Genomic DNA, 13,730 nt, shown 5'->3' with positions numbered 1-13,730 from the left:
GTGTGTATTTTTGTACCACTAGTGGCACCAAATGGAATTGCACGTTTTTATATCTCCCATTTTAATTTTAGTTTTGTGTCGTTTTGTCATTTTTATTACATTTTGGGGGTTTATGTCTGTATATTTGTTTTTTTTTTTAAATAAATTTTATTTCAGTTTAAGTTTGTTATTGTAGTATAAGTTAATGAAGTTAAATGAAGATGAGAAATGTTACTTTGGCAACTCGCTGACATAAAATAAGTTTATATTCATTTCAGTAAAAGGGGACCTATTATTTCACAACATGTAATATAAGTCTCTGGTGTCCAGAATGTGTCTGTAAAGTTTCAGCTCAAAATACCCCACAGATCATTTATTATAGCTTGTCAAATTTCCCCTATTTGAGTGTGAGCAAAAACATGCAGTTTTTGTGTGTGTCCCTTTAAATGCAAATGAGCTGCTGCTCCCCGCCCCCTTTCCAGAAGAGGGCGGAGCTTTAACAGCTCAACAACAACAAAGCTGGAGAATCTCACACAGCCAAAATGATGATTGTCAGTAACGGTGTTCAGCCTTACATTGTTCAAACCGGAGTCGACACTGATGGAGAGACTCAGGAAGAAGTTACAACTTTTACAATGAAACTGAACGTTTCTGAATGGTTAGTGGATACATTTGTGCCGTCATGTTAATCTTTTGTGCAAATCCAGTGTTGAATTGACCCTCGTTTGTGAAGCAGTCCGACGTAAAACGTCAACAACACTCTACTACAACAACTCTTCCTCTTCTCTAAAGCAGCCCAACATGGCCCCGCCCCCTTTGTTGTGTGTTCCTGGGGGCGGGGTTTATGTAAATTATGGGGTTTGTGATGTCACTAACCTGGGAAGAAGCTCGTTGTAGTCTCTAAAATGTGATTTCTGTAAAAGAAAATATCACCGTTTGCATTGAACTTTGAGCGTCGTAACTTTGCAGATGTTGTTTATGCTCAAACAGCAACATTACACACTAACTAAAGTTAAAAAAGTGAGATCATAATCAAGGACCCCTTTAACATTTATTATATTTCAAGTAACAAAACTAGTTAACCATAATAACAATGGTTTGAAAACACAGTTTGGTGCCGCTTGTGGTGCAGAAATAACTGCAGCTTTAAGGATTCTTCAAATTTTGTATTTTTATTTTTCAAGGTTTACATGTGATAATTATGCTGTTTTGAATGTTTATTTTGTGTGTGCTCACGGGAAGCTCTGATGTCTTGAGTTGCTGTTAATATTTCATTCGCTCAAATCCTGCGTCTGTCACTCCAGTATAAATGACAGGGATTGAGTTGCACATTATTAATATTAAAGAAAGAAATGGAAAATGTAACACCCTTTATCAATGCCTGCACTTGCTGATAAACACACATCTTGGATGCAAACACTGAACGAAGGGCACGATTTCTACTTTTTGGTTATTTAATTTAGGTGAATCTCATGAGAAGTGTATTTTTCTATTTTCTATAGAGCTGCTTTCCAACAACACGTATCGTAAAAGTGCTATAAAAATGGAATTTAATTAATATTTTGCATGAAATTTGCCTGTTTTTAGAGCCATATGATTTTTGTGACATTACTTGACAATTATGTCTCATTACAAATTGCAAACATACTTGACCAATTTAATAATATTTAATTATATATATTTATTAATGGTTCTTAAAACAGGCTTTCATCCAAATATAATTTTTTTTTTTGTGTGTGTGTGTGTGTGTGTGTGTGAAATATGGCATGTTTTTGACGTTTCATCAGATTCACCCATTTATCAAAATGTAATTTCTCCTTTCAGTCCTTTATTACAGCATATTATGCATCACTTGAGCCATTGAAGAACACTTTTGTTTTTCTATTATTGTATAACCCTGTACAAAAATACTCAAATATTATTTTGTTGCTATGAATAGAATACCTGCCTTTATGTCCAATGCAATAGGAAGGACCGGTAGCACAGCTTGTCGCCTTAAAAAGTGTTTTGTATTCTCAATAGTTCAGTGCTATCAGTGGTCCGTCTGCATGGGTCTGTATGTAGATATTAATGTACAGATCACTGTCCTGTAAAAGCATGTATGCAATTGAGCTGTTGTGTCTTTACTCTGATAAAGATGGCGTAATTCAAGCATTTTGTAAATTATGTATGTTTAAACTTTAATTTATTAATGATATTTGACCGAGGCCTTTTACGTAGTTATTGGCGTTTTGGGTCGAGTGGATTACGTTGACAGTTGTCATGGGAACTGTGGTTGAAGCATCAGTCACCTGTTCAGTTTGCAATGCGTTCTGGGACATTTAAAAGTGACACTCGGCATCTGTGGACATTTGCATGACACTCATGTGTAAGCTCGTTTTTTTAAACTACCTGGCAAATGTGTTACTTTATGGTCCATATTTTGACATTGGGATTTGACAAAGATTGTTGGATTTTTATTTTGTAAATGGTCATTTTAATATTTTGTGTATATTTACAGAAAAAAAAAAAACTTTTTTGTTCAATTAATTACTTTGCATCAAAAGAATGGTTGAATATCTTTTACAACAAAAGTGACCCAGCATGAAACACTGTAATAATTTGTTGGAATAGTTGACATTTTTCAATGTTAAATATCTTTTTTTATTATTATTATTGATATCTTTATTGAAGTTTGTTTTAAATCTTTTTCACCAATGACTATAAATATGATTTTCCTGTCATGAGAACTGCAGTTTGGTCCTTTTATTTTCTTCGTCTGGAAATCCAGATCATATCAACATTCATAACTTTTCTATATTGTATTGATTTTGTTGGGTACACAGAGAATGGTGCGTTGAAGGAAATAAACTGAATTTCTAATAAGATTAAATGTTTCTTGTTTACTAAAATATGTCAGATTAAAAATAGAGACTCTTCGGTTAGCAAAAACTAGCCTTTTATTAACACTGTTGTGGCTGGAGGTGAAATATACAGAATGATTCACATTTTATGGTCCATTTACAAAATTTCATATTTAAAGGGGTTATTGTTATCCTGTGATTTAAAAAGTCCAGTCCTGGTATCTCAAGTGTCTTCTGTGTCATTGGTAACAAGTGTCATCGGTAACAAGTGTCATCAGGCCTGTGTTAATGTTGAATGTTGTTTAGGTGTAGAGGGAAGGGAAGGGCAGCTCTTCTGTTGGCTGTAGCCTGAGAGAGAAAAACAGACTCACTTTACACTTGCTAACACATGGCCTGCATTACCCAGCATGCACTGTTCTTACCAGTTCTCAGGACTCCAAACGGTGTTTTGAGACTCCATAATGTGGAAAGTGTAAACGTGGCGTGAGTTGTCAGATGTGTTTGCAGCGCTGCGGTGGACCACTTCCCCGTGAATCAGAACTGCTCCACCTACAGTACCAACATTTATATACACACACACACTACTGTTCAAAAGTTCGATTTTTAAAGTAATAATTTTATTCAGCCAAAGATGCAATAAATTGATCAAAAGTGACAGAAAAGACTGATAATGTTACAGAAGATTCAAATAAATGCTGTTCTTTTGAACTTTCTATTCATCAAATAATCCTGAAAAAAATATATATATCAGTTTCCACATAAATGATGCAGCACTACTGTTTTCAATGTCGATAATAATGTTTTTTGAGCCACAAATCAGCATATTAGAATGATTTCTGAAGGATCATGTGACACTGAAGACTGGAGTAATGATGCTGAAAATTCAGCTTTGATCACAGAAATAAATTATATTTGTCAAAGCCGACATACTGATCTACTATTCAAGCTTATTAATATACTTCTGAGACTAAATTTAAACTGTTGCTGCGTCCAAAATTGAATACTTCTCTACTATATAGTATGCGAAAAATAACCGGATGACCTTCTGCTTCTGGTGAGATTCTGAAGTGCGCATACGATGGACACTTTCGTACTACATAGAACTTAATTTTTCAACGGTTGTGAAGAAAATTTAAATTCAAATGTAGTACGCGATTTCGGACACAGTGAAAATCTCCTCCTAGACCTTTCAAGCTACAACTCGGGTCAGACCTTCAGACTGTTCTGACTCGGGTTTCTATATCTTTTCTAACTGATTCGACTTACGATTTTCATTTAACATGTTAGCCATTTGTTAAATCATACTAACAACATGTTAATCATGCATGTTGATTAGCATGTTGCTAGCATGATTTAGCACATTGTTAGAAACAAGCTAACAGTGTGCCAATTCATGTTTGCAACATGCTAGCAAATGCTAATTCATGCTAACAATGTGCTAAATATGCTAGCAATATGCTCAATTATGCTGGCAAAATGTTAAACATGCTAACATGCTAATTTATGCTACTAATGTGTTAATCATACTTGCAAGATGTTATATCCCGTTAGAAACATGTTACCAATTTGTTAAAACATGCTAGCAATGTGCTCAATCATACTAGAAACATGTTAAAACATGCAAACAATGTGTTAAATCAGGCAAGCAACATGGTAATCATGCTAGCAATGTACTACTACTAGATACTAGAAACATGTTAGCAATGTGTGTTAAAACATATTAGCAATTCAAGCTAGCAACATGTTAAATCATGTCAGAAACATGCTAGCAAAATGCTAATTCATGCTAACAATGTGCTAAAAGATGCTAGCAGTGTGTTAAATAATGCTAGCAACACATTAAAACATGCAAACAATAGGTACGTCCCAATTTGCATACTTATGCACTATTCTATGACGTTTTTAAGTACAAATAGTGCGAGTAGTGTGTTCACACTGAAAATTCCAAAAAGGAAAAAGTGCTAATGTATGCTAACAATGTGTTAATCAAACTAGCAACATGTTAAATCATGTTAGAAATATGTTACCAACTTGTTAAAAAATGCTAGCAATGTGCTCAATCATGCTAACAACATGTTAAAAAATGCAAACAATGTGTTAAATCATGTTAACAAATGCTAAAACATGCTAGCAATGTGTTAAATCAGGCAAGCAACATGCTAATCATGCTAGCAATGTGCTAATCATGCTAACAATGTGCTAAATCATACTAGAAACATGTTAGCAATGCGTGTTCATGCTAGCAATATACTAGCAATTCAAGCTAACAATGTGCTAAAAAGGCTAACAGGATGCTAATTCATGCTAGCAATGTATTAAAATCTGCTACAAAGATGCTAACAAAATGCAAAATAATGCTAGACACATAGTAAGACATGTTAACAACATGATAAAACATGTTAGGAAGCTTATAAAACTTTCAGTCAGTTTTGAATTGTAATAATATTTCACAATATTACTGTTTTTACTGCATTTTTGATCAAATACATCCATGCTTGGTGAGCAGAAGAGACTTATTTCAAAAATGTTTAATTAACAGTTTCATTAACTCACCTTTTTTAACAGGAGCGGGAACGAAGAGCTTGTCGTCATAATTCTTCTCTCGGCCAATGAAATCAGTCAGAGGAAACGTGCCTTTAGGTGTCCGCACCATTCGCCTGGTAATCCCATCTTTCACACACATAAAAAGAGCCACACAAACTCATTTTAAATACACAAATTCATGCAAAACAAGCTTCACTCCAATATCATGCATGCCCAAATGACGTAAAATGCCATGAATCTGCTTAATGCGTTTGAAATTACCGTTGTGTGATCCCGGTATGAACCACAGGCAGCCGTTCTCCAGTGTAGCGTCTTCCAGAGCGATCCATACGCCCATCACCCTTCCCAGAGGCTGCGTGTAAAGGAAGGTGGCATCCTGGTGAGGTGTCACTGAAGTCAAGGGTCAAAGGTCAACAAAGTGTTTTTGTATCGCTTTCTCATTGGTTAAAGATGTAGGCGGGCCTTACCTTCTCCACCAATCCCTGGTTGCTGTTTACAGAAAAGACACAGAAGAGGCGAGTAATGAAAATTTTACCCTTTCACTGAATGTAAGCATCATTTACAAGCCAACATATAGTTACTCTACCTTAAAGATGTACATACTCTGCAGAATAACTGGATTTATCAGGCCGAGTTTCTTACCCAGGTTCTGCAGATAAGAAGCAAACACACACATTATGAAACCGGGTTGTGTTGTTTTAAAGAGGTTTTGGGCCCTAAAGTGTCTCATAAATCTGATTAAAACAAATGAGCGTTTACACGAAGACCACAATTTACTTTCGTTTACATGAAAATTTGGTCTTTACTTGAACTTTTGGTGAGTGGGTGACTGCTTTAAACAGCGGCTCATACGCATGGAGAGCTGTTGGGAAGATAAAACACAAATACATAAGGGGCAAAAGAAATGAAAATAAATCAGATGATAGGGTGTGCTTAAAAATGAATATCTTATATGGCCTGTCAATACTCACCATGGCCGATTTTATTCAAGGAATGTTCTCTTGGCACAATGAACTCTCCTGAAAACACAACAGGTTCATTATGGGATGAATTTCCTGGGCGTTTTTTGTTTACATCTCAGCACAACAAACCTTTATCATCAAACACGCCTTTCTCAAAGAAGAAACGGATCTTGTCTCCGCTTGTGATGAAATAGTCTGCATTTCCCTAGACAAACACAAAATACGACATGATGTGACTGAGTTGACCATTCTAAATGTACATGAATTTACATGGGACTTTTTTCCAGTAGGGTTGGTAATATGTTTAAAGGGTTAGTTCACCCAAAAATGAAAATAATGTCATTATTTACTCACCCTCATGCCATTCTACACTCCTTCATTCATCTTCAGAACACAAATTAAGATATTTTGATAAAATCTGATGGCTCAGTGCATACTGCATTGACGGCAAGATCATCAACACCTTCAATGCCCAGAAAGCTACTAAAGACATTTAAAACAGTTCATGTGACTACAGTGGTTCAACCTTAATGTTATGAAGCAACGAGAATACTTTTTGTGTGCCAAAAAAATCAAAATAATGACTTTTCAACAACATAGTGATGGGCAGATTTCAAAACACTACTTTGGAGCTTTACAAATCGAATCAGTGATTCAGATCTCTACGAAGCCCCGCACATGTCACGCAAGAAAAAAAATTGAATTGTGTGCACAATTTACTATTTCGTTCCCTCGATTTACTAATTCGTGCACATGATTTACTATTTCTTTCCCTCGATTTACTAATTTGTGCGCACAATTTACTATTTCGTTCCCTCCATTTACTAATTCGTGAGCACGATTTACTATTTCGTTCCCTCCATTTACTACGGAGCCCCTAAAGGGACCTTTGCAAAAATAAAAAATGAAGGAGTTTCGTGTGCTCACGAGATACTTTAGCGTGCGCACGAGAAACTTTCGCGTGCGCGTGTTACAATTTCCGGTTTGTGAACTTGTGCACATGAACTAATACAGCTGTATTTGCTCAAAATCTGGCTTTCTTAGACCAGATCGTCTAGGATGAATCCAGCTAATTATTCGTTTTAATTAAACGTGCCTTCCTTATATCTAAAGTGCTTTATGTCAATGGCTCTGCTCGCAATAAGCGCTGTTAGAATTGAATGGAGAAAATAAGCATGTCTCCGCCACCTGTAAGGATGCTTTAAATCCGTTAAAAATAAAGGGCCATTTGATCTTGTGAAATATGAAATTTTAGTACGCCTACATTTTACAGTTCCAGTACTTTTACATGGGAAAATATAAATATGGCCTACTGCCCTAACGAAATACAAAGTTTCATCATTTTTACTGTACCAATGTTTTTTCATGAACCATTAAACGTGGCATTATGACAGTGCACACTGAGCCCATTTCACAGCGCGATTCTTGGATGCCACAAAGTTAAATACGTTAAAATGGACAAACGTCCTTGAAAAATGATGCACTTCCCTAACGAAAGCCACATTTTGAGCACTTTTTACTGTATCAGCCTTATTTATTTATTTAACTTAGCAAAAACAACAATGCACACAACTATTCATATCCCGGCCGTCACAGAGAATGCTTTAAAGCAGACAGACATAAGGCCGTGATATAAACTGCCCTACGAAAGCCACATTTCAGCAAATAGATCGTTATTAATTTATGCACATCCATACTCGCATTTTCTGCATATTTTTGAGCAAAAAAGTATCTCGTGCGCACGCGAAAGTTTCTCGTGCGCACGCGAAACTCCGTCATTTTTTAATTTTTGCAAAGGTCCCTTTAGGGGCTCCGTAATTTACTAATTCATGAGCACGATTTACTATTTCTTTCCCTCGATTTACTAATTCGTGCGCATGATTTACTATTTCGTTCCCTCCATTTACTAATTTGTGCGCACGATTTACTATTTCGTTCCCTCCATTTACTAATTTGTGCGCACGATTTACTATTTCGTTCCCTCCATTTACTAATTTGTGCGCACGATTTACTATTTCGTTCCCTCCATTTACTAATTTGAGCGCACGATTTACTATTTCGTTCCCTCCATTTACTAATTCGTGTGCACGATTTACTATTTCGTTCCCTCCATTTACTAATTCGTGAGCACGATTTACTATTTCATTCCCTCGATTTACTAATTCGTGCGCACGATTTACTATTTCGTTCCCTCCATTTACTAATTCATGAGCACGATTTACTATTTTGTTCCCTCGATTTACTAATTCGTGAGCACGATTTACTATTTCGTTCCCTCCATTTACTAATTCATGAGCACGATTTACTATTTCATTCCCTCGATTTACTAATTCGTGCGCACGATTTACTATTTCGTTCCCTCCATTTACTAATTCATGAGCACGATTTACTATTTTGTTCCCTCGATTTACTAATTCGTGAGCACGATTTACTATTTCGTTCCCTCGATTTACTAATTCATGAGCACGATTTACTATTTCGTTCCCTCGATTTACTAATCCGTGCGCATGATTTACTATTTCGTTCCCTCGATTTACTAATTCGTGTGCATGATTTACTATTTCGTTCCCTCGATTTACTAATTAGTGCGCACGATTTACTATTTCGTTCCCTCAATATACTAATTTGTGCACATGATTTACTATTTCGTTCCCTCGATTTACTAATTTGTGCGCACGATTTACTAAAATGTGCACACGTTTTACTAATTTGTTCCCTTGATTTATAAATTATGTGCATGATTTATAAATCGAGGGAATGAAATAGTAAATCGTGCGCATGATTTACTATTTCGTTCCCTCGATTTACTAATTCGTGCACATGATTTACTATTTCGTTCCCTCGATTTACTAATTCGTGCACATGATTTACTATTTCGTTCCCTCGATTTACTAATTCGTGCGCACGATTTACTAAAATGTGCACACTTTTTACTAATTCGTTCCCTTGATTTATAAATTATGTGCATGATTTATAAATCGAGGGAACGAAATAGTAAATCGTGCGCATGATTTAGCGTACTATTTTTTCCTGCATGTCATGTCCGGGGCTCCATAGATCTCCTATCAAATGGCTAAACTGCTGAAATCACGTGACTTTGGCGCTCTGAATCACTGATTCAATTCGTAAAGCTCCGAAGCAGTGTTTTGAAATCGGCCATCACTATATTGTTGAAAAGTCGTTATTTTGTTTTTTGGCGCAAAAAAAGTATTCTCATCGCTTTATAATATTAAGGTAGAACCTTTAGTAGCTTTCTGGGCACTGAAAGTGTTATTTATCTTGTTGGCAATGCAGGCCTCACTGAGCCATCGGATTTCATCAAAATTATCTTAATTTGTGTTCTGAAGATGAACGAAGGTCTTACGGGTGTGGAACGACATGAGGGTGAGTAATACATGACATTATTTTCATTTAAAGCATTTTTAACTACATTTACCTACAGTCAGTAGTCTTACCTGCATCTTTACCCATAAATATTTGGTTGCATGTGGAAATTAATGCATAGATAATGTTAATAATGACACTGCTGTAAATGCACGATGATGATCATTCTGCACTCTGGAATGCCGTTTACCTGTGTTTTCAGCTGCTCGTCGTGGTCAGTGGAGAACTGTATCCTGCAGTGTTCAGGAACATCCATCCGGTCAATAATCTCACTCATTCGTTCCCGTAAAGCATCACATTCCTCTGGGGTCAAAAGCCCGTCCAGCACCAGATAGCCTTCATCCTGGTACTACAGAATAAAAACAATACAGAAACCTATTCAGTACTACATATGCAAATTATATTAATCCAATTAGGTCGTTAACATAATTTGCTCTTCCTGATATCACAAAAAAAGTAGCAAAAATATAATGGTTTGGTATTTTTTGAAGTACTATGTAAATACAATGGAATATTAGTATGGCATTCATTTTGTCTCATGGTATATTTCAAAATGCCATGGTATTACCATTCTTGTACTATTGAATACTCAAAAAAGTGGCTTTGGGGTGCAAATACAGTTGATTAAACTTTTTTTAATCTTACTTAAAATGTGTTTAGGTATTTGTCATTGCGAATATGCTACAGATCCACAAACGTTTGAAAAAGTTGTATGCTTTGGGTGGAATTGAATAGGCCCACATGAAAAAATACTATAGTGTTTTTGAACCATACTATAGTAAAGTACTTTATTCATTAATTTGTTGTGGTCATTAGTTGCTGTGGTAATATAACAACTATAGTAATATAAACAAATTTCTTTATCCAATACTGTAATAAGTTTTCTACAACTATAGGGTACAATACTACAATACACAAACTACATTTTACTGTAGTAAAAACTAAAGTATACTACAATATTTATTACAGTTTATCAGTTCACTATACTACAGTATGTTGTAGCATTCATTAAAAAAGTGTTATAAATACAATAATATATACAGTATAATACAATTTACTATAGTATGGTTCAAAAACCCTATAGTATTTACTATAAATTAGTATTTTTTCATGTGAAGGGGCGATCGGTGATTCAGAAAAACGACTAACGTTACTCCATCGAGGCCACACATATCTCAGGACGATTTTTTTTTTTTTTTTTTTTTTAGATATCTGAACATTAATAAGTGGAATCGATTAAATCTGTTAATTTTAATAATTCCAGACACGCAAATAGAAAAAAAAATTAGAAATCGTCTCATCGATCTTTACAACTACGACTGTGATTGGTCGCTCCTCAACAGCGATGAGAAAAGTAACAGGTGTCACATGACACACAAGTCCGCTCAGGACAATAATGATTTTTTTTTTTAAATAAAACTTTATACTACTACTACTACTAATGATAATAATAATAATACGCAGCCATTAAACTGAAAACCACACAATGAAGAGTTAAAATATGTAAATTTTAAGGCCCCGCCCACTTCACGCCCCTCTTTTCATGGCACAACCCATTCTACCTGCTTGTCCTGTTTCTAGCGAATTACGTAACAGACTTCCAATATGGACAACAGTTATTCCACACGTGTTTTTACGACATTATTTTTTTATTTGTGCATGTTTTGCACGCATGCACGAGGCGCTGATCTGTGAAAACAAGAATTAAAAAGATGCAAAACACTGACTGCAAGAAAAGTCTTGCAATCGTAAAAGTGCGTTTTCCAGCGTTTCTGGTTAACTTGCACATAACAAGGACAACAGAACAATGTGTAGCATATTGTGATAGCAAGTTGTGATAGCAATTTAGAGGCGGTTTCATACCTTTTGCACGTCTTGTTCTGTCAAAACATCCATGCTGAGGAAGAAGGCTAAAATGAAGGCTGTCTCATCCAAATCTCTCTCTCTCTCTCTCTCTCTCTCTCTCTCTCTCTCTCTCTAAGGAACCACGTGGTTGCACCATGTCAAATACGATTAAACTGTAACCATAGTGATGCAATAATTGGATTTTGAACAGTAACTCTTTCACTGCACTGCACGAAAGTCAAATGTGCATTCATAACTTGAGTTACTGAGAGTTTAAGTAAACCTAAAAGTTAAACATGTGCCTCCAGTAAACTTAATTCCAGGTAAAGGGTGACCACAGGTCATGTTCTGTCCTGTGGAGGATTGAAATCAATTTCATTACGTGCAGGATTGCACAGTGGTGAAGAAGGCTTCACTAAAGAGATCCAAACTTTAAAAAAAAATGTGTCTGTGTTTAGTCAGTGTCTCTATTCACTTTCATAAAGTTAACCCTTTGGTCAAAATGTGTATGAGCCGGTCATTAATAATGTGCTTAACATGTTAGTTTGTCTAGGATTCACCCCTCAAGTGAATAGTGTGTGTGACAGATTTTGAAAATAATAATTCTGTCATCATTTACTCTCCCTCAAGTTGTTCCAGACCTTTATAAATCGCTTAGTTCTGTTGAACACAAAAGAAGATATTTTGAAGAATGTTTGTAACCAAACAGTTATTGACTGCCATAGTATTTTTTTTCCATAAGACAATCTTGCCCCATAACTGTTTGGTTACAAACATTCTTCAAAATATCTTCTTTTGTGTTCAGCAGAACTAAGAAATCTCTTATCCATACAACAAAACAATAAATTCTGAAGTCACACAGTAACTAAACGGTCATATTATTCACTGATAATATTTCCCTGCAATGAGCTGTAACTCGGACTGATCTAGCTCATCATGTTCAACTTTTCAATTTTTTGTTAATAACAACTTAATTTTTTAGACCGAGAGAGAATTAAAGGGTTAGTTCACGCAAAAATGAAAATTCTGTCATTAATTACTCACCCTCATGTCGTTCCACACCCGTAAGACCTTCGTTCATCTTCACAACACAAATTAAGATATTTTTGATTAAATCCGATGGCTCAGCGAGGCCTGCATTGACATTTCCTCTCATATTTTATATTTATAAACATATTTAAATCAGTTCATCTGAGTACAGTGGTTCTGTCTTAATATTATAAAGTGATGAAAATATTTTTGTGCGCCAAAGAAACAAACAAACACTTTTTTAACAATATCTAGTGATGGCCGATTTCAAAACACTGCTTCGGAGCATTATGAATCTTTTGAATCAAATCCGTGATTCGGATCACGTATCAAACCGCCAAACTGCTGACATCACGTGACTTTGGCGCTCCGATCCACTGATTTGATAACGCTCCGAAGCTTTAAAGGTCCCGTTCTTCGTGATCCCATGTTTCAAACTTTAGTTAGTGTGTAATGTTGTTGTTAGAGTATAAATAAAATCTGTAAAATTTTAAAGCTCAAAGTTCAATGCCAAGCGAGATATTTTATTTAACAGAAGTCGCCTACATCGAACGGCCAGTTTGGACTACATCCCTCTACTTCCTTCTTTAATGACGTCACTAAAACAGTTTTTTGACTAACCTCCGCCCACAGGAATACACAAGAGTTGCGTTTTTTAGAGTGTGTTTGTCGCCGTGTCGTCGAAACGCTGTTATTTTCATCCCGCAGTCCAATCACCGGGTCTGATTCCGGCTCAAATTGATAGGGTAAAATTAAAGACATGTTTACAATAACACTGAGCGCGTGCATCTCCACGTTATGGTAAGAGGCGTGACCTTTCCGGGCGAGGTTCGCTAAGCTGCTGTCGAATCACAACACAGGAACCGCTGGCACAATCAGAACTCGTTACGTATTTCTGAAGGAGGGACTTCATAGAACAAGGAAGTCATCAGCCCGTTCTTATGACAGTGGAAACAGCGGTATACAGATAAGTAAATTATGTGAAAAATACTGTGTTTTTTTACACGCGAAACATGAACGCATGTTATATTGCACACTATAAACACAATCAAAGCTTCAAAAAACCACGAAAAACAGGACCTTTAAGAAGCAGCAAAGTCCCTTTAAGACAAGTCATTTCACTCGGCGGCCATCTTTGAAACGC

The 13,730-nt window shown here is 35.9% G+C and overlaps 1 protein-coding gene across 1 annotated transcript; it reads right to left on the bottom strand.

Moving 5' to 3' along the window:
- Positions 1-2,900: 2,900 nt before the first annotated feature.
- On the bottom strand, positions 2,901-11,718 carry phyhd1 (phytanoyl-CoA dioxygenase domain containing 1). Its single transcript, XM_048166555.1, has 11 exons — positions 11,576-11,718; positions 9,903-10,061; positions 6,458-6,533; positions 6,338-6,385; positions 6,173-6,228; positions 5,953-6,015; positions 5,834-5,855; positions 5,628-5,756; positions 5,376-5,492; positions 3,245-3,371; positions 2,901-3,170 (listed from the first exon to the last, which is right to left on the bottom strand). The coding sequence occupies exons 1-11, from the start codon at positions 11,606-11,608 to the stop codon at positions 3,125-3,127; spliced, it is 876 nt and encodes a 291-aa protein (XP_048022512.1). The 5' UTR covers positions 11,609-11,718; the 3' UTR covers positions 2,901-3,124.
- Between the last annotated feature and the right edge of the window lie 2,012 nt (positions 11,719-13,730).

Source organism: Megalobrama amblycephala, linkage group LG18 (genome assembly GCF_018812025.1).
Source record: "Megalobrama amblycephala isolate DHTTF-2021 linkage group LG18, ASM1881202v1, whole genome shotgun sequence".
Taxonomy (NCBI): domain Eukaryota; kingdom Metazoa; phylum Chordata; class Actinopteri; order Cypriniformes; family Xenocyprididae; genus Megalobrama; species Megalobrama amblycephala.
The sequence above is the reverse complement of the archived record's forward strand: the minus strand, read 5'-3'. Positions and strand labels throughout refer to the sequence as shown.

Excerpts from the sequence above, each read along its gene's own strand:
- phyhd1 (XM_048166555.1), bottom strand. The coding sequence starts at position 11,608 with ATGGATGTTTTGACAGAACAAGACGTGCAAAAG. Across the intron at positions 6,016-6,172 it reads CCCACTCACCAAAAGTTCAA|AACCTGGGTAAGAAACTCGG; the intron begins GTAAAGACCAAA and ends TCTTATCTGCAG. Across the intron at positions 3,171-3,244 it reads GTTTGGAGTCCTGAGAACTG|GCTACAGCCAACAGAAGAGC; the intron begins GTAAGAACAGTG and ends TTTCTCTCTCAG.